We start from the raw sequence: 20,890 nt of genomic DNA on the forward strand, positions 1-20,890 counted from the left end.
TGCGTGGGGAGGGTTTTTCTCTCTGTCTTGGTGGAACCCAGGGTTTCCTTCAGAGAGGGAGAGAACTCCATCCAGTCGCGCGGGAGACAGCTCTCCACTGCTGTACATGGAAGAATTTACAATTTTGTTCTTCTGCCCTCTTGATATGCTCCTTTGCAGTGCTTTTTTTTTGTGTGTGTGAGTAAAAGAGGTGTCGGCACTCACCATGAAGTTGTTAACAGCAAGTGCCGCACTTTTAACATTTGGTGGAATATGGTGCCAGTATCGCTAGAAAACAATAACTTCTTCCAACCCCTACATGTCTGGTTATTTTCAAAAACTTAGAAAAAGTGGAGTTACCCAATTTACCAGGAATTAACTGCATAAACACTGTAATATTGTGGATGAGCATAGGCGGGGGGGGGGCAGGGGGGCAGGGGAGTAGCTGCCCCCCCAATCCTCAAAAAGCATTAAAAATATTTAAGAAACTGAGGTTCTGCCCCCTATGTCCTCTCTTTGGGAGGATTTTTACATTTTTAAAACTATTATTATTATTAATAGTAGTATTAGTAATATTATTATATTTTGGCAAAGTAATAATCATACATAAATAAGAATAAAAATTTGCATCCCACCACCAAGTCCATTCCATTGTAACTATACAACCTCCCAAGATTTTTACATGTTAAAGGAAATGTCCGTGGTCTCCCAAAAACAAGCTCAGCAACTTCTTGAGACGTTCTTGCAGGGGGTGGGGTGGGTGGGGAGCTCAACGACTGTTTAATGCTTCAGTGCAAACGTTTTATACTTTGCTACCAAAATTGTAGTTCTTAATTCTTAAAATGGAGCAGACCGGTTTCTGTGCCAGTTAAAAAATCATAGATCATTTGTAATGCTGTTTTTACTCAAGTACCTACCTTTTGAAGAAGACTTAGTTAACTGCAAGGATTTTAAGGAGCCCTGCCCACACGCTTGCGAGTGATGACATTTTGATAACACCAACACTGCAAGATTGTTGTTTGGGTCCCAGGTATTGTAGAATGATACTAGGGGTGTGCACCCGATTTGGATGAATCCTAAGGTCAAGTGGGATGTCTTGGACAGATTTTTGGCTTGCCAGAAGTGAAGCGGGATTTGTATGAGGCAGCACAAATCAAATCGGCGGCCCCTGGAAAACTCCCATCTTTTAGTTGGGTGGAGTAGAATGTGTGTGTCCTTTTTGCGTTAATGCAGATGAGCACTTTTAGTTAGTAATGCTTTTTTTCCTTATCTTTTTTATTTGGTGTTGTATTATTATTATTTACCGATTAAATTTGTATACTGCCCTACATCCACAGGCTTCAGAGCAGTTCACAGGATAAAATTACAATATAAAAACACAAAATACATAACAAAAACAAAAACAACCCAATAACCAGCCCCCCAGCACATTTTAAAGGGGCATTGGGTGACAATCAACCAAAGGTCTTCTTAAAGAGGGGCGTTTTCACCTAGCAACCAAAAAATGTATATCGAAGGCACCAGGCAAACCTCCCTGCGGATAGCATTGCATAAATGGGGAGCCACTGCAGAAAAGGCCTGTATCCTTCAGGGCCACTGCACTGGGATGAGATTTGGAGGCCTTATTTACAGTGGCTCGGGTCCAAAATGTGGTGATTGTGGTGGACTCAGGTTCAATGCTTGGCTGTTGGCCTGTAGCGTCCCTCAAGGTTCTGTCCTGTCCCTCCCCACCCCCACCCCCCGCTCTTTTAAGAAAAGTTGTCCTGAATTTTGGGGTTCAGTGTATGACACCCAGCTCCCTCTCTCCTTTCCATCTAAATCTGAGGAAGCTTTCTCAGTGCTATTTCAGTGTCTGGTGTCAGTAACAGACTGGATGAAATTAAAACTTAATCCCGGCAAGACAGAAGTGTGTTCCTGGTCAGTCAAAAGGCGCAGATCAGGAAATAGAGATTCAACCCCATGGTGGTTGGGATTGCACTCCCCTGAAAACACAGGTGCGCAGCTAAGGTGTGCTGGATTCAACCCTGAGCCTCGATGCCCAGGTTTTGGCAGGCGCCTATGTATAATATGACATTGCAGAAAGTTCTACAAAGCCTGTTATTGTTGTGTTTTCTCCAGATGAGTGGGAGAGCAGATTTTCCTTCCATCCTATGTCTGACCTGCCACCTCCAGAGCCGTATGTGCCAATGAACAAAAGCTACCCCAGTAAACTAGCAAGGAATGACAACAGAAGTAAGTATTCTTTCACGAGGTGCTTGGTAGCAGAGCATTTGGGGAGCAATCACGGAGGCTTTGAACACTCAGAAATCACTACGTACGTGTGAAAGATCGTTCATGTTATTAAATAACACACCTAAATTGCACAAGTGACCACAGAGGGGTACTCCTAGACCCTGTATTTAATGGCTTTGGACTGTATTTAGAATACTGATCTAGAAGAGGCTTCCATGAACAGAAGGGAAAACGGGGCAACTTTAGTCCGTTTTCCCTCTGAAAACATCTCCCTTTCCCAAATCTGTACTAGCTTGCGGTGGTCAGAGGAGGCCTTAAACATGAGTCCCAGTTTGGATAATAAAGGTACAGGGACTCCTGACCATTAGGTCCAGTCGTGGTCGACTCTAGGGTTGCGACACTCATCTCACTTTACTGGCCAAGGGAGCCGGCGTACAGCTTCCGGGTCATGTGACCAGCATGACTAAGCAGCTTCAGGCGAACCAGAGCAGCGCACGGAAATACCGTTTACCTTCCCACCAGAGCAGTACCTATTTATCTACTTGCACTTTGACGTGCTTTCAAACTGCTAGGTTGGCAGGAGCAGGGACTGAACAACAGGAGCTCACCCCGTCGCGGAGGTTCGAACTGCCGACCTTCTGATTGGCAAGTCCTAGGCTCTGTGGTTTAACCCACAGCGCCACCCGTGTCCCTAGTTTGGATAATACTCTAAGTCAAACCATGGTTTATCTTAGCATGGTAGCAAAAAGAACTGGGGAGGGGCAAAATGGCTGTGAGCTTCTCCTCTCCAGGAGTCCACCATGTGGCTTAGCATATAGTGTGAGCCAGGCCATGTGCAGTTTACATTTTTCATTAAAATTAGGTTGGAGTAGATACAGTGAGCGCTTGGGTTGCGAATGTTATCTGTGCGGGATGCACGTTCACTACCCGCAGCGTTCACAAGCCGCAGCTGCGCGTCTGCACATGCTGCGGTTCGGCGCTTCTGTGCAAAGCGTGATTTAGCACTTCTGCGCAGGTGCGACTGCCGAAACCTGGAAGTAACCCGTTCCGGTACTTCCAGGTTTCGGCGGTCCGTAACCCAAAAAAACGCAACCTGAAGCATCTGTAACCCGAGGTATGACTGTAGTGGATTTTCTTAGACTTGAAAACAGTACCAAAAATAAATAAATATTGTTTCTCATTCATGCAGGTGTTCTCTCTTTTTTGCCATTTTTTCCTTTTGGCAAGTTTTTGCGGTGCTTGAAAACCCTTCAAAACCCACCTGACCGGCAATGTGTCTTTTAAAAATGAATGCCCGCATCTTTGGGCAATGATACGGGGGCCATACTATTATCAGTTTGAAATAAACTATTCCCCCCGCCCACCATGTATATATGAACAATGTTGTAGGCTAGCTAGCCACACGTTTGTAACAGCTACATGTAATTATGACATAAAATAGTTTTGTATTGTTCATATCCATCTAATACTAGTTCAGTGAATAACAGAAGAGTTTTAAAAAATTGAACAGGGATGTTTTAACTGAATGTATTGAGCATAAGCTTCAGTGAATAAAAAAATAAGGTGAAATCTCTTTTCTTTTGCCTTTTAGGTGGATCCAGTCGTAGAGAAAGAGGTGCTCCGCCACTTCCACCTATTCCAAGGTGAAGTGGGACTGTTGACCTCTTTGGGGATGTGACTGCTTTTCTGAAATTTCCCTTGAACCCAGCAGTCTTGTCAAAAGGTTTCCTTTCATGCCGCACTTTTTGGGGGGGGGGCTGGGGAATCCCACTCTCGGTATCATTTTCAGATCAAGCTGTCAGAATCCTGCTCAGGTTATTCCTGCCGATTTCCACCTTGGTTCTACAAATCAAAGATTTTGTGAACTGTAATCCAAATCCCCATTGATGGGGATTTTAAGTTACTTTGAAATTAATGGTGACTTGGTTCCAATAAGGTGCTTAGTATTGGGGGAGTGGTATAATATTATTGTTGTTGTTGTTACTTTGAAAACTGTCTTGCAAGGCATAGTGGGGACTGTATAGATCACATTTTGGAGCTCAGTCAAAGTCTTGCCAGTACCATCAAAAAGAGCCAAGACTTTCAGCTTGTCTTGTAGTGCAGGACAATAACATTTTACAAAATTCAAGTCTCTGTTACATTAACCTGAAGCATAGCTTCCTTGACAACCTTCTGTATTTCTTTCCATGATAAATATGATTCGTAGCACTTTCTCTCCCCCCCCCCCAAATTGCAGTCTTGTCTGAGATTACTGATCAAATTGATCAAATTAGTTTGACGATTAGAGCTAGGGGGGAAGAACTACATGGCACAACTTTTAATACATTCCGTCTCTGGAAAGAGTTGGGATTCATTGTGTGTGACATTCTTACTCTCTCTCAGGCAATCTGCTAAAACTTTAATGAACTGTAGCCCTTCAGAGACCAAAAGAATGTTGCTCTGTGTTTGCCAAAGCATCAGTAGCAACTTTTAACAAATCCACCGAAAATGCCTATGTGCAATTCAGGGCAGTACATGCACGGAAGCAGGCTTCCAAGCATGTAAATCTAGCTGGAGGGAGGTGTCTACAACCAAATACTGTGTACACAGGTCCTCCCTTCCTGTCCCAGAGGCAGGGACCGTGTGCTCAGAGATCTCCATTTTCTTTATTAAAAAAAACAAACAAACAGCTAAGATCTTGCAGGTCGACTTTTCAGCATTGGAAACTGGGGTGTCTTCTAGCCAAACAGCTGGATTGGTGGAGTTTCATATTTTGGAAAATGAAGAAAAAAGAATTTGGGGCTTGCAGGTGCTACAAAACAACAGGATTCAAGGTGTCATTGCCATCTTGGAAGTTAAGTTCTTCTTTTGCTAACAGTTATGCTGTTGGGCTTTTCCTCTGGGCTGAGTTTTACCCCATGGTTTCTGAATTGGTGGTTCTGCAAAACGAATCATTGTAAAGCTCTCTCCTTTGAACTATGCAAGGCAAATATTCAAAGTTAGTGTACATAAGCAACAATAGATGCTAATAGGACTCTTTCTGTGGCTTTCTGCTAACACCTCTGCCCTGAGCTTCCATTTCTTTCATGGTACCATTGGAACTGTTCTTAGCTATGAAAAGATTTTTTTATTTGGCTCCTGTGTGCTGAAGACACTCCCCTCTCCTTTGATGTGGCAGCTGTTAATCAAGCATCCAGCTGCAAGCAGGAAGTGTCTGCAAGAGACATTTGGTTGACCTGTTACAAGCTCTTTCCTTTCCACGAGGTGCAAAACAGCTGGACAGCATTTTAAAGTTACGGTTTTGTTGCAAAATTTCATTACTTTTCGCAGGAATTTTCTTGTCATTCTGACAGTTGATAAGTGCATTTACTCTTTCACAACCGATTCACCTTTACACACATGAGAGAAATGTGGTCCTTAATTGGAACATGATTGAGAGTGGAATGACTATTTATGGAAGCTCTGAAGATGGCTCTCTTGTACACATTACTATGCAAATTGGAGACGAAAGGATGACTTTTCTGGTGATGTTATGAATGAAAAAGTGGGAAGATGGAAGATTATAGTATAATAATATCCAAAGTTAAGTTGTGGTGGGACAGTTGGAGCAAGATTTCCTTAGAGATGCACATGAAAAGTATACTTAGATCTTTGGGGAAGATTTGAAAAGGAACTCAGAAATATTCACAATGGTGCAGCCAAGGTTGCACTTTGCTTTAGACCAGAGGTTCCCAAACTGTGGTGGTCCATGAGCTTCATTCAGGTGGTCTGTGGCATGTCTGTGAAGAACACTTACAATCTGAATTTAATGGAATTCAGATGGTAATAATAGTAAAGTACAATATAAGAAATAAAACAAGCCATAAAAATACAACTAAAGCTCACAATGCAACTGTAATTGCTCATTACAATTGCTACAACAGGCAAATAATAATAATCAAGAGGTCTGCCAAAACCCATAGCAATTATCAAGTGATCTGTGGGAAGAAAGTTAGGAAGCCACTACTTTAGACTATGTGCATTCCCATTGATGATAAATAAAGCAGGCTGGAGCTTTAGGATGGAGAAACATTGCTTTGCATTTACAATCTCTGTGTACAGAAATATGTATGTAAAAGCTTTTTTATGACTCTTTTTCATTAAAAGAAAAAAAGTTATTGCGTAGATTTAGGTCTTATGTTGAGGTGCATTCCATGAGCCCCTCTTGTGATGGAATCCTTGCAGTTGAATATATTCAGGGACCCAAAGATTCCACCCACATAGGTCTTGTTGCAAAATTGGAAGGACTTTTTTTCAGCCATAAGCACAGCAACATCTTGCAATACCTTTTGGGATCAAGCATACAATAATAATGGATTTTTCAGCAGACTCTTTTCCTATGCACTTAAGAATCCTTTACATATATGCAGTATTAATTAACAGTTCCAGTTTCAGCTCAATTAGTATTGTGTGTGTTATTATTTTTTTAAAGCAGGATGTAAAATGGTAAATTATTATGTTTTTGTTCCTGGAATGGAACACTTTAGCCTTCCGAAGAACAAATGAAGTACAAAGTTTTACAGTGGGGATTTAAAAAAAATTTTTAAAAAAAATTCTCCGGAAGCTGTACATTTTGTGTAAGCTGATTTAAGAGCAAATTCCCTCTTTGAATATCTTGATTAAAGATGGCAGAGAGGAATTGACGATACTGCTTTCAACTGATCACTCAAGTTAGAAATTTGGTTATGCAATAGAGTGGAGATGGTTGCATTATCTACTCCTTGTTGCTGCCAATGGATTATTCATTGAGTGAGTGAAGTTCTGGAGCTGTGTTCTTCAGCTAGTGAGTCTGGATCTTTGCAGTGAAAAAGCTTGACAGCAAGGAACAGCCATGTAATGAAAAGCGAGGTGTCAAGAGGGCAGACAAATGAAGGAATAAGCATGCAGCGGTTAAAACCTGGTGATTTTACAAACAACGTCCACTCAGAAACTCTCAGGATTATGGTATTTAGAAACTCTGTGATGTGATTTCATTTGATCCTGCCAGTTGTCTGTACCATTGGCAAATTAATTCGCGTGCAATATTATCTGAAATTCTAACCAAAGCCTTGGCATTTAGAATGCAACGTGGCCTTTTAGAGAGAGAAGCAAAACCTGGAGCTTCCGTCTTCCTCAGAGGATAACATTTTAGCACTTTCTCTCCAATAGGAATCTTCCTTGGTGTGTGTGTATATGTTAAGTATTGTCAGGAAATACTTCAAAGGAAAAACAATAATAGGACTTGTTTGGTGTAAAGCATATTTCTTTTTCTTTCACCAGATACATGGATAGAAGCAGCATTTTGAAGTTTAGCATATCATTTTATTATAGATATTTTAGAGTAAATATTTATTTGACTATGTACAACAGCAGAAAGCAAATGATTCTTCCCAGTGGTGCCTTACTGCTACTTAAAAGCCACTTTTAAAATATCCAAATGGCTGCTGTCTTTTTTAAAACAACAACAAAAATTAGATCATGTTCCCACAGCCCCCAGAATTTCAAATATAAAATTGTACTTTATATATGGTGTAGTGTTTGAGCATCATCTCTTTTCCCATTGGTTGTCTTAACATCTAACCCTGAAGCCCACTGTATAGAAATATTTTGGATTTCAGTAAGACTTGTTAAAATACTCTTTTTGGTATGTATATTCAGGCAAGTTACGTAGATCAAAACAACTCCCAAATGAATGAGTTTAAGACCGAGGTCTTAAAATGAGCAAAAGTTTTAAACCCTACATACGTTTTTATATGTGAGAGAATGAATCAAATGGATCGTGAACTTACAGAGCAAGTTCCATTATATAATACAGAGCTTTCTAAACGTTCCCCATGCTCCTCCCGGGGCTGGAAAGGGGTTCTTTACCTTAACCTCTTGTTTACTAGTAAAACTGAATTACTGTGTCGTGAAATGATGCATGCCTAAAAAGCGTTGTCACCAACGTGAAAAGTTTGGAAACCTCTGATATAATACATACTCACCACTTTTTTTATATATGAGATTGCACAGGTGTATTAGAGTAGAACAATGCCCATAATGTAAATAAGATTTTTTCTATTTGACTTTGCTTTGTGTTATTAACATGCATATCTTAAAATATGTTATCACTGTGACTCAAATTGTGAGAAACCAGGTAACAAATAAACTCGTGTCTGTCCAAAGCAAAAATAAAAATAAAATTGGAGCAACTCTTTTGTCAGATGGAACTGTATTTGTTGTGTCCCTCATATATGTGTGTGTGTGTGTGTGTGTGTGTGTGTGTTTAGGATACACTCAAAGTGATCGGACAACTCTTCTTTATTGGAATCATTTTACACTGATCCTGCAAAGGTGCAATCTCAGAAAAATATTAGCCATGTCCAAATACTATTTTCAATGGCGTCTTAAATATGCTGAACTTCCTCTTGATTGCACCTCGGCACTAAAGTGAATGACAAGACTGCTGTTGCCTGTTGTATAACAGCCAGCCATGTGTATTGTAATTACGATAAGCATGTAGCCTGGCCCACTCACATCCTGTATATCACAAATCCCTGTAGATACATGTAGATGAATCCGACAATTCCCATCAGCTCCTGTGGAGAGATTTCTTCTGTATTATGAATAAGTGTTTTTTAACTAAAAGGGGGGTTAGATCATACACAGAGTTTAAAGATGAATATGAGGCTCCCCTCCCCCCCCCCATGAGGAACTTGGCATGTCTCTTGAATCTTTACTTGAGTAAATAAAGCTGTAAGTTGACAGCTCAGCACTAGAGGGCACTTTTCATCCAAACCACTACATCAAAATCACCAACTTGCCTATATATAAACCCGCAGGATAGAGATCCAGGACAGTTTGGATATTGAGCTGTCAACGCCAAATGGATCCACCCATGGTTAAAAATACAATAAATTTAATTTACTGGATGATTTAAATTAAATCTAGATTTAATTTAACTAAATCTTAGGAGACTGCCTTATTCTACCCAAATGCAGGTATTCAATTGCAGAAACCACCAGCCTTCTCCATATGTAATGCCCTGTTCAGTCTCTCTTCCTCTCAATTTTTTTTGCCCAGATCCTTATTTAAGTAGCTTATCTCTGGTAATGTATAGCAGCCTTCCTAATACCTATCAGAATATTAGCGTCTTGCTTTTTAAAAAAACAAAAACCTGGTTGTGCTTTGCATAATGCATTTCACAGAAAGTCATTTGCCTACAGATGATAGATTATCATGCAGGCTATGGTACGCAGGGCAAATGAGGGCTAGAGTCAGATCTGGAGAACTGGGGGATTTCGCTCACCTTTCACCCTGCCACACAAGGGCTGCCACGTTGGATCTGCAGAGGACAGAGATTGGTAAGCAAGAGGTCGGAAGGCCCCCAAGCCCGTTTCTTAACCAGTAGCAGCAATCTGGCTGTTGGGAGAGGGATCTTCTGTGTCCATCTCCCTTTCATCCATAATGGGATGCTGTGGTGGGCAGATGCTGCCACTTCCTTCATCCTGTGTGTTTCTGCCTATAAAGCACTTTCGTTTATAAATGCTAGAGAGCTAATATCCTAGCGGTTCAGCAGAAGAATGTAAATTCTTAAAAAGGCATCCCAAATAAAAATAATAAGTGCTTTTCTTCCAGAAAAATGTGTCGGTGCTCACCATGAAGTTGCTACTGTCACACTTTTAACCAGTGCTTTTCTTATATATGAATATATATATATATATATATATATATATATATATATATATATATATATATATATATAAAAACATATATTTAAAAAGGTGCCGGTAGAGCTACCCTCGAGTACCTCCAGAAAAAAAGCATTGAAAATAGGGGTAAAGATTTAAGACACCCATGGCCCATAAATTTAGGGGTTTCTGGTGAACACAGGCTGTTGGCTCATTTAATCTAAGGCTGTGATTCCCACAAGGGGGCAATTTGATTTTTAAGAGGGGCAGTTCGAGAATGAGTTATTAACAGTGAAGGGCCTTTTAGGCTTCCTCCACGTGAATAGGAGTTCACTTTTTGAATAAGAAAAATTAGGTATATGTCGGGGTGGGGGGAGGCATCAGGATTTTAGAGATGCTTAGGTGGGGCATGGCCCCCCAAAAAGGTTGGGAACCACTGATCTAAAGCCTCTGGGAATCCAGTCGTTGACCCCTCACAAAGCTACAATTCCCAGAGGCCTTAAACTACAGTTCCCATGATCCTTTGTGAGTGGGGGAGGGGGAAGCCATGTGCTTTTATTTACTTATTATATTTCTGGGCCTTTTTTCTTCGAAGGAGCTCGGGGTGGCGCCCGGATGCTTCTCCTCCTCCTCACCATCCCGACAACCCTGTGCTGCCGTGAGGTTGCGGGTGTTACCCAAGGAGCGAGTTACCTAAAGAAAACGGGATTTTTTTCCCCCTCAGAGAAAAGCGCTTGCAGCCCAAGGCGGCTCCTTCCGTAGAAAAGAAAAGAAAAAGAGAAACACCTTCATTTGGCCACTAAACCAGAGAGCTCTTTGGAAAAGACGCCAGGTGCCCTGGAGGCGAGCAAGCGGCTGGTGCGCGACGCGAATCTCCAAGGCCTCTGGTTTGCTTTTTACTGCAGCAGTAACAACAACTGAAAACACAGCAGCTTCTGCTGCTGCCTCGGCTCCCGCCGCCGCCGCCGCCATTTTAAAAACAGGCTTTTGCGCCTCGGACGCGGCGGGGCGGGTTTGGGCGGGCAGGCCCGCCTCTGCGCTGAGCTCACGCGCCGCCGGCTCCGTCCCACGCGCGCTGCTCCCCGGCGCCCAGGCGACAACGGCGCCGTGGGCCGGAGATGCCCGCCTTGCTTTGCCTGCCGTTGCTGCTGCAGCCGCCGTAGGGCGAGGGCAGGTAAACGAGGGGAAGGGGACCCCCTTCCTTCCTTCTTTCTTCTTCCGTAACCCCCGCTGCTCGCCCGCGCCTTGACTCCGCTCCCAAACAGTAGCAACAGGGAGACCCCGCTCGCCTCTTCACACGCCGCGCCAGGCTCACCTTGGACGGCAGCCACTACTACGAGGGCAATGGGAGACTGAGAGAGCTGGGGGAGGGGAGGCTGGAAGGCTGGAAGCAGAGCCCCCTGCGAACACTTAGGGCCATATTATTATTATTATTATTATTATTATTATTATTATTATTATTAATACCCAGCGGGGCCGCCCCAAAGTGAAGCCACCCCAAAGGAGCCAGCGCGCAAAGGCGTGGGTCTGTATGACTTTGCATTTGCCAGGTGACTTTGCATTTACGGGGTTTCTGGGACGTGTCTGTGTGCACGGCTTTCATTAGGGTCGGTGCAATTGTGGGGCGACTCCTGCCCTCAGGTTCAGGTTGCCATGTGGTTGCGTGTTGCGCCTGCGTTGAGGGGTCGGTCTCCCCTTCGGGTTCGTCCGCCGGCGCGCGAGGGCCGCGCCGCGTCGGGCTCAAACTCTCCGCCAGCAAATCGCCCTCTCTGGTAAACAGGATCCCATTGGCTGCGGCGCGTCTTTCGGGGTGGGTGCAAGGCGTTTGCCGCGGGCGGATTGGCGGCGACCCTTTCCCTTTAAATCAAGTAATCGCAGCCCGGCAGCTGCTTGCATCTCGGCCCGCCTTTTCGCGCGTTGCAAACCGGATAAGCGAAGTCGTGGGCTGTGGGGGACAATTTACAAGGCATTTGTGTGGTTTCCCTTTAAATCGCCCTATCTGCACTTGAAACCAACCGAAGAGGTGTTTCTTTTTTTTTTTGCAAGAAGAGAACAGCTGGGTATCTGGTTCCATAAGGTGATGGTGAATATCGGTTCCCCCTTTTACAGATTGAGGGGGAAAATGAGTTTTCTTAAAGTCGACAGAAAGTTAGGTGCATCCTGTTCTTATTTAAATCAGCAGATGATTTTTTGGTGGGTTGAGTAGGTGTTTTTCACCACTTTGGAGGTGTAATTGCAGCATTTAGTCATAACTGTGGTGTTAAGGTGCAGTAAAATATTTTGTTATGTTCTTCTTCCAAACTGCAACTGCAGTTGCAGTTACTTGGTCTTAGGGTAGTGTCTTAGACTTTAAAATGTTTGACTGCTTTTGATGCTACATAAACCATGTATAACAATATACCACCTTGACAAGCATTCCTTCCTATATGTGAGGCGATATGCTTGAAGTGGTGCATGTGTGCCTCACCTAAAAATGAAGCAAGCATATTTTTCTTTAGAACCCTCCTTTGATTGCATATCGGGATTTAATTGGGCAGCCAGTTAAAGTTCATATAATCAATCAACCATTCTTTCTTAACTAGGCAGCAGCCCTACAAATAATATTGATAGCATTGTGATATTATACTTCAGATATTTAGGTGGTGTTTTGTTTTGTTTTGTTTTATTTATTAATGTGGCATGATTTCAGTGAGACTTGCATGCTTGATCATAAACAGGGATGTTTGCGAATATCACAGCATATCACCATCTGGTCCATTGGCACTGTTTGGATACAGTGCATAGAACTGGCACATCTCTTTAGGATGGTTGTTTTTGTCAGCCCAGTTCAGTTCAGCCTATTTTCTCAAGTGGCAAAGTAGAAATAGGAATTTAACCATTATCTTTACTGGAATGGAATCGTTATGTTTATTTGGGGGCAGAGGCACTGAGGCGGCTGGCTGGCTTAGAATATGGATCACCTTGTGTTTTGCATTTGACTGGCCAAAAATATTTGTCCTGATGATTGGTCCACTATTGTTAAAGCACTACCGTTAACGAAAATAGAAAAAATAATAATCGTCAGAAGGTTTGGTATTTATACTAACTACGGCTAGCTTCTGTTGTGAACCTTTTTTATATAAAAAAAAATCTGTAATTCAGTCCCATCCATTATTATTATTATAACATCATCATCATCATCCTTGTGCTAGGTTTGTAAAGCAGAATAGTCTATGAGAGTGTGACTGACTGAACACTCTGGTTTTTTTTTAATGGCCAATTGAGGATATGAATTTGGTCGTAGTCTGACCAACTAGGCCTTTTGGCACTGATGACTTACTGTGGTCCTATTTTTGCTGTGGTCTAAACCACAGAGCCTAGGGCTTACCGATCAGAAGGTCGGCAGTTCGAATCCCTGCAATGGGGTGAGCTCCTATTGTTCGGTCCCAGCTCCTGCCCACCTAGCAGTTCAAAAGCATGTCAAAGTGCAAGTAGATAAATAGGTACCACTGCGGTGGGAAGGTAAACGGTGTTTCCGTGCGTTGCTCTGGCTCACCAGAATTGGCTTAGTTATGATGGCCACATGACCCGGAAACTGTCTGCGGACAAACGCTGGCTCCCTTGGCCTATAGAGCGAGATGAACGCGCAACCCCAGAGTCGTCCGTGACTGGACCTAACGGTCAGGGGTACCTTTACCTTAGGTAACCGGGGTGGGGTGGGGTGAAGTTACATTATGCTGTGCTCTTAGGTTTGCTCCCTGACTGCTGTTGGGCGAAGGTTAAAAGCTGTCTTCCTCACTCCTTCTAAAAAAGACGACACCACAATGAAACAAAAAAGATAGGCAGTAGCATTCTTGGTATACTGTATTTGACCTTGGTGGCCAGCAGTCCCTTGGACAAAACATGACTCTGAGAGGCTTGCCCCATATTTACCAACCATGGAGGAAAGCAGATTCAGTAGGAGAACTTGGCAGCAGTCTGCTTCCACACCTGTCCTTTGGCAAGACTTAAGTGACGACTGGGACCTTAGATTCATAAGGGCATAATGAATGAATGAAAATGGACAGGTCAGACCTTTGCTTTGTCAACAGAATTAGTAAGGAAACCTGATGTTTACTCAGGCCTCCTATTTGTTAAAGAGATTAATGTTAACCCTTCACATCTGGGGTGCAAATGTTAGGAGCCTTTCTGAGAACTTCATATGATAATACACAATTTTATGTGAAAGGTGTGACTTCTGTAACATTAGACTGTGCTATTTGTATACAAGCCAGGGGTCTAAAGATGGTTGTTGCCATCTGGGGAGAATAATATTTTTATGATGGTTAGGCTTTGTAGATGTTTTCTATTCTCTTGTTGTTTATCTGAAGTTTTTTAAAGAAATAAGTGTTTTTGTATTGTCATGTGTCTTGGATGCTTTCAGAGAAACAATGATGGGCAAAGAACTGTTAAGAGTTTTGAGTTAATAAAATTTGAGATTGCTTAATTTGAGGGAGGTCCTATGATGACTGCTGTTGTGCCCCCCCCCCCGCTTTATTAACCATCTCAAACATTAAAATACCTTCACAATAGCACTTTTTTATCTGTCTTGTGTCAGGGTATGATTGTTTGATCACCAGATTTAAAATATGAGGTGACTTTTGTAGAAGGTTTTGCTTGGTTTACAAGAAGCCTACAATTTATGCATGGGTAAGCAAACTAAGGCCTGGGGGCCAGATCCGGCGCAATCACCTTCTAAATCTGGCCCACGGACAGTCCAGGAATCAGCATATTTTTACATGAGTAGAATGTGTCCTTTTATTTAAAATGCATTTCTGAGTTATTTGTGAGGCATAGGAATTCGTTCATTCCCCCCCCCAAAAAATAGTCTGGCCCCCTACAAGGTCTGAGGGACAGTGGACTGGCCCCCTGCTGAAAAAAAGTTTGCTGACCCCTGATTTATGCCTTTAAAAAATCTCTCTTGAGTAGGGTAACAAAAGGCTAAAATTATGCAGCTAGCTTCCTCCTACAGAGATTTTACTTCAGCTTAGTTGGAAAAAGCTACATTCAATCAGTATATTTTCCATTAAATAGCAGATATATTTATCTACAAAGATTCTTTTGTTGTAGAAACATTGTCCTCTTTGACATTTCGTACACTTGGCTTATGATAACATTTTAGGGCATCTTGTTTCAGTTTGATATTTGAACAAAGTTACCCAAATTAAGGCCTAACAGACATCTTAAATATGAATGAGAAAGGAATTATCACCTTTCTGTAACAATCAGCCCCCCCCCCCATATCTATATTACTATTTGTGAATATGCAAATAAAACCACAGTTTTCTTCACAATGGAAACTAAATACAAACAGACCTACACAGTTTACACAAGAATCTGCTTTGCCCATAATCATGAACTCTTCCAAAGCACAGTTGATCTGCATATTCCTGAGTACAGTCGTACCTTGGAAGTCAAATGGAATCCATTCCGGAAGTCCGTTTGACTTCCAAAACGTTCAGAAGCCAAAGCGCGGCTTCTTGATTGGCTGAAGGAAGCTCCTGCAGCCAATCGAAAGCCGTGGAAGCCCCGTCAGACATTCAGTTTCCAAAAATAGTTCGCAAACCAGAGCAGTCACTTCCGGGTTTGTGGCATTCAGCAGCCAAAAAGTTCGAGAACTAAGCTGTTCAAAAACCAAGGTACAACTGTATTCACCTATACTGTATAGGGAATACAAACTGAACCAGCTACAACATTTTGGGGTGCAGCCACACCTCTTGAGAGGAGTGCTCTTCAAGATTCCAGCCTACAATGCTGACATGGTTTAGCCAAAGGGGGACAGCTGCCCCCCAAGATTAAGTAAAACAATAGAAATACAGTGGTACCTCTAGTTACGAACTTAATTTGTTCTGGAGGTCCATTCTTAACCTGAAACTGTTCTTAACTAGAGGTGTGCTTTCGCTAATGGGGCTTCTTGCTGCTGCTGCTGCGCTGCCGGCACACAATTTCCGTTCTCATCTTGGGGCAAAGTTCTCAACTCGAGGTAACAACCTTATGTATAAGTGGTACCTCGGGTTAAGTACTTAATTTGTTCTGGAGGTCCGTTCTTAACCTGAAACTGTTCTTAACCTGAGGTACCACTTTACCTTCCGTTGCCACCGCACCGACACTGCACGATTTCTGTTCTCATCCTGAAGCAAAGTTCTTAAACCGAGGTACTATTTCTGGGTTAGCGGAGTCTGTAACCTGAAGCATATGTAACCAGAAATGTATATAACCCGAGGTACCACTGTACAACCTTATGTATGTATGCAAGGTGTGCCCTAAATATATAGACACCACTATCTTCACTTAAGTGGGCTGTGTTTTGCCTTCAAACTCATAGGCATTCTACCACCTGAATTGGCCATTAGAGGAAACAAGTGGTCACCTGTAAAAACAACAACCAACAACAACAACAACGGTTGCACGGCATCCTAAGGCACTAACAAGAACACTCCTGTTCTTGGTGCCATCCAGACCTCTGGGGCTCAAGCAGGCCTCTTCTCTCTCTCCACCCTTTTTATCTTTTAGGGTAATAGCGACCCTCAACATTCTGTAGCTTCTGTGATAATATTTTGCTCCTCTGGATCACCAACATGCCACTGTATAATGAACTGCCCGTACAACAGTGACATGGCAGTTAGGCTGAGAGAAGCACAATTTGCCCATCTGCAGCAGCTTATAATAGCATCTAGCCAGCCAGGTGCATCATGGGAATGGCAAGTTTCCTGCATTTTCTGTGAGGGAAGATCTTGCCGATACTGCGACTCCATTGGAACTGGATGACCAGTGCATCTTCTTGTTTGCCCTGGAGATGCATGTGTGGCTGAACATGTGCAATGTTCCTTTTATTATGTGATAAATGGTCTTATCGCTACACTGATTGCATTACAAATTATTGTATTATGGCTTCTGCTGCTGATGAAGTCCAGAGTCCTTCTCCTTGCACCCACCCATTTTGATTCTTCAATATGGCATGCTTCAGTGACCTGGCATCAAATCTAGAAATGATTGAAATCATAAAACTTGCTGAAATAGTTTGATTATAGGAAAACAGAAGAAAAAATAAACTTCTGAAAATCATTTTTTGGTATTTTAACATAAATAAAATCTAGACAAACTTTTTTTTTCTTATGGAGAAGTTGTGTTATCTTGCTTAAGGATAACAGTTCTTTAGATGTGCTATCTTATCTTTTCTTTCAACGGAATAATATTTATTTCAGCTCCCTATTGGCCTTGTCTCCTATTTCCAGTTCCCTTTTAGGGTTCCTGTTTTCGTTCCATTTTACTGCAATGTGAAGGGCTTTCTCAATCTCACTGCAATACAATAACGAGCGCTGCCTTCCTTGTTTTACAGATCAGAATCCACATGCTACGTTTTCAGAAGCGCTGAATGAATATGGATATTTACACGTATGTCAGCACAAAGAATCTCTCTTCTTCAGCCAATATGTCCAATCTGCTTTCAGGCAGATTTGGGTACCAGCTGAACTTCACCAGCAATTCTCCTTCTATGTCAATAAGTAAGCTTTTCCCAGCCTTGTTACAATGCTTTGGCATAATCCTTTGTGGATATATAGCTGGAAGAGTTAACATAATCACATCAACTCAGGCCAAAGGGCTCGGAAACTTTGTCTCCTGCTTTGCACTCCCAGCTTTATTGTTCAAAAACATGGTTGTACTGAATTTTTCCAACGTCAATTGGTCCTTCTTATACAGCATCCTTGTTGCCAAAGCATCAGTGTTCTTCTTGGTCTGCATTTTAACACTGTTGATAGCTACTCCTGAGAGGCGGTTTAGCAGAGCTGGACTGTTTCCTATTTTTGCTACTCAGAGCAATGACTTTGCACTGGGCTATCCTATAGGTAAGAAACAAATTTACGTATTTTTTTTGTTTGTAATGAGATTGTTTCATAACACTTTGTGCCTTAGGAATGCATATTGACTTGTTTGCATTGATGATGTACACAGTGCATGCACTGTTGTTACAGCTGCTAATTTGTGCTTTTGAATTTGAGAAAGAGCACATTCTGTTGCACTGTGAGTTGCATGAAGCAGAACTGATGAAATTATTATTATTGTTATTGTTATTATTTTATTTATACCCCGCCCATCTGGCTGAGTTACCCCAGCCACTCTACTAAGCAAAGCCATGTACTACCCAAGTAGTTGTTGTTGTCTGTCAGTTTCACCCAGAATTGTTCAGTGAGAAGGCATGTTTTCAGTGTAAGGTGCTCTTGGCAGCACTAGAACTTTTTCATTTCTTTACCACCAAAATTTGATCCAGTTGAATACTTCTTATTTTTCCAGTTCTTGTGTTGATTTTCTGGGGTGAATGGCAATAATGTCCACCAGTAGGTTGACAGACTAAACATTCCCAGTGATAATTACTAGGAGAACCCCCTCCATTCATGGAAAGAGTTTGCATTCTCTGGAAGCTTCAGCTAATAGAAAGAGAAGTCGTTTTTGGTGATTCCCCCCCCCCCCCGCAGCCTCCCACGCCATTCCAGACGACCCTCAAACTGCATGTTTTTAGGTGGCAGAGTGGTCTGCAGAAAGAAGGGAAGCTGAAACAGCCATCTCTCCTCTTCCACAAGCAGTGTTCCATCCAAATCTATGTTAATATGGCTAAAATGGGAAGAGTTCTTTCTTTTAGATCACCCTTTAGTAATGTAGTTCAGGCAATAATTTTTTACCCAGCAGTTACTTTAACTAGCTGTGATGCTTGTTTGCATCTAAGGTCTTCACATACAAAGATTGAGAATGTTTGGCTCACTGTCACAAAGAATTGGTTGGATGCCCCCCCCAAAAAGAAAAGGAAAACCACAAGCAAGGGTTGGAAAAGTGGCCATTGGCACTGTTCTGCAAACATGTACACAAAGGCTTATCCGGTGATATAATAGGAAGGTCCTATAACTGTTCTCATGCTTTTGGTTGGGCAGGAAGTTGCCCAGCCAGTACAACTTGCTGTACAAGTGGATTAATATATTGGGATGTAGTTTCATTTTTGTTGTGCAATATTCTAGAACAAGTAAAGCAAATATTTCCATCAGCAAAAATTCTTGCGCACCTTTGGATACAACTCATGCATGCGCCTATGGTGCTGTATACTGTTGGAGAAGTCATTATGCCTCACTGAAAACCCTTGTTAGGGGATAACTCAGGATTGGGCTTTTACCATTGTTGGCAATATTCAGTTGATCCAGCAGAAAGAGGCTGTCTTGGGGCCAGTTCAGATGATGACTGCTTTTTGTGAATGGCCTTGACACAGTTAAATTGATCGATCCCTGTTGACTTTGATGCAATTTCGGCAGCATGCCTGCATATAAAACTGTAGTTTGAGAGGCTTTCGGCTTAGTAAGCAGGTTAATGTTTCTGCTTGTGCCCAGATCCTACCAGCTGTGTTCTGCTTTAAGAAAGCAGAACCAAAACAAGGCTTGCAAAGTGGATTGACCCAGGATGTGTGGAGCCTTGACTGTTTTGATCAAAGAAGCTTGAAGTTAATTCCAATTCATTCTTTTGTTTTTGGATTTTTGTTTGTTTGTTTGTTTGTTTTCCCCTTCAGCTAGTTGGATTAGTTGCCATTAGTGCTTAAGTTTAAGTGAATGTGATTAAATCACTTCAGCAGAGTGGTAATCAATGAGACAGAATGATAGGGAATTTTAGAAATCAGTATGAAGTCAGTATGCCTAATTTGTTCCTGCACCTGCTAGTGATGGGGAGAGAGAACATTGGCCAATCTTTCTAAGACTGTCTTGATTTAGATGGCTGGTATTCCACTGCCTTGTGGAATATCTTTAGGACAAGAAAAGACTACAGAGGAAACCCTGCACAAATTCAAAATGGAGCTCCTAAGGCAGTTGGTTGGCTCCTTCTGGCAACTCCTAAAGCCACACTGGTGCCAAACACATTGCTCTGCTTTCCTTTGGACCACATTAGCAAGGCCTTGTCATCTAGCCAGCCCAAGACCGCCTTACTCACTGCCCAGGCTTGCACCCTGGGATGGTCTGAGACAGAGACCATCAAGCAGTGGTCCACATGCTCCACTCGGCTGATCTCTGGAGCACTGATGGAACACTCAAGAATCTGTGTGGCTCTGTACTTATTTTCTCTGGCAGTTGAGAACGAGCCCCCTCTGTGACTCTCATAACATGGTGCTGGTTTTGACAAAGGCAGTGTTGAAGAAGAAAAGCAGCTCCTTCTGTGCTCTGCTAATACCCCTCTGCAATTTTCAAGTGGTCCATGCAGGGGGCAAAATGTTTTAGGACCAGTTCTCATGTTCTCTCTCTGCCCCACCCTGATTTAAGAGCATATAACAGCTAATCTGTTTTAAGAGATCATGCTTCTCAGCTGGGAGAGGTAAACTGAGAGTCCTTGAATGGCGCACTGCGGCAGAAAACATTGGCTCTGCAAATCCTGGTGGTTTTTGACTCCCATCATTAAAAGGGACTTAACAGGAGATAGTTAAACATTAGTTAGGTGTCCTTTAAGCACCACATACCATGAGTAATTCTACTTATGCTGAGTGGAGAAATTGTAAACAAAATGGAAGATGTGACTTTCTGAGGGGAAATGGAGTTTTGAGTATTTTCAAAATCCAATACAGCTGGGAGTTTTTTCAAGACAGGTGAGGTTTTTTGTTTTTTTGCATATAGGGCCTGACCTCTTCTCCAACAATTCCCAGTGAAGTTGTTTGCGTCAAGTTTGAGAATATGCAGACGACTTGTAAGATATGAAACCTGTTGCTATGAACAGAAGTGCGGTTTGAATCCCTGTGGCTTCCTTTTCTGGATTTCTTCTACCAAATAGGGGAGCACCTGGGATTTTTTCCCCTGTGTTTGCAAAGAGGGATAAGAGTTTGGATTTGGATTTGTTATCCCGCTTTATCACTACCCTAAGGAGTCTCAAAGCAGCTAACAATCTCCTTTTCCCTTCCTCCCCCACAACAAACACTCTGTGAGGTGAGTGAGGCTGAGAGACTTCAGAGAAGTGTGACTGGCCCAAGGTCACCC

The 20,890-nt window shown here is 42.4% G+C and overlaps 2 protein-coding genes across 7 annotated transcripts in view; both read left to right on the plus strand.

Annotated features, from left to right (window-relative positions):
• WIPF1 (WAS/WASL interacting protein family member 1) overlaps window positions 1–8,410 on the plus strand; it is a 62,883-nt gene extending 54,473 nt beyond the window's left edge. For all 5 annotated transcript variants that reach the window (XM_081838692.1, XM_081838694.1, XM_081838696.1 and 2 more), the window contains exons 7-8: window positions 2,098–2,211; window positions 3,803–8,410. In XM_081838692.1, coding sequence (XP_081694818.1) covers window positions 2,098–2,211; window positions 3,803–3,858 — 170 coding nt within the window. In that variant the 3' untranslated portion in view covers window positions 3,859–8,410. The remainder of the gene's footprint in view (window positions 1–2,097; window positions 2,212–3,802) is intronic.
• A 2,491-nt stretch (window positions 8,411–10,901) lies between these two features.
• GPR155 (G protein-coupled receptor 155) overlaps window positions 10,902–20,890 on the plus strand; it is a 36,182-nt gene continuing 26,193 nt past the window's right edge. The window contains exons 1-2 of one of the 2 annotated variants that reach the window (XM_081870379.1): window positions 10,902–11,052; window positions 17,236–17,743. In XM_081870379.1, the coding sequence (XP_081726505.1) occupies window positions 17,272–17,743 (472 nt within the window). In that variant the 5' untranslated portion in view covers window positions 10,902–11,052; window positions 17,236–17,271. The remainder of the gene's footprint in view (window positions 11,053–17,235; window positions 17,744–20,890) is intronic. The other variant, XM_081870378.1, reaches the window with a different exon arrangement.

Source organism: Podarcis erhardii, assembly GCF_964252035.2.
Source record: "Podarcis erhardii genome assembly, chromosome: 1".
NCBI lineage: Eukaryota > Metazoa > Chordata > Lepidosauria > Squamata > Lacertidae > Podarcis > Podarcis erhardii.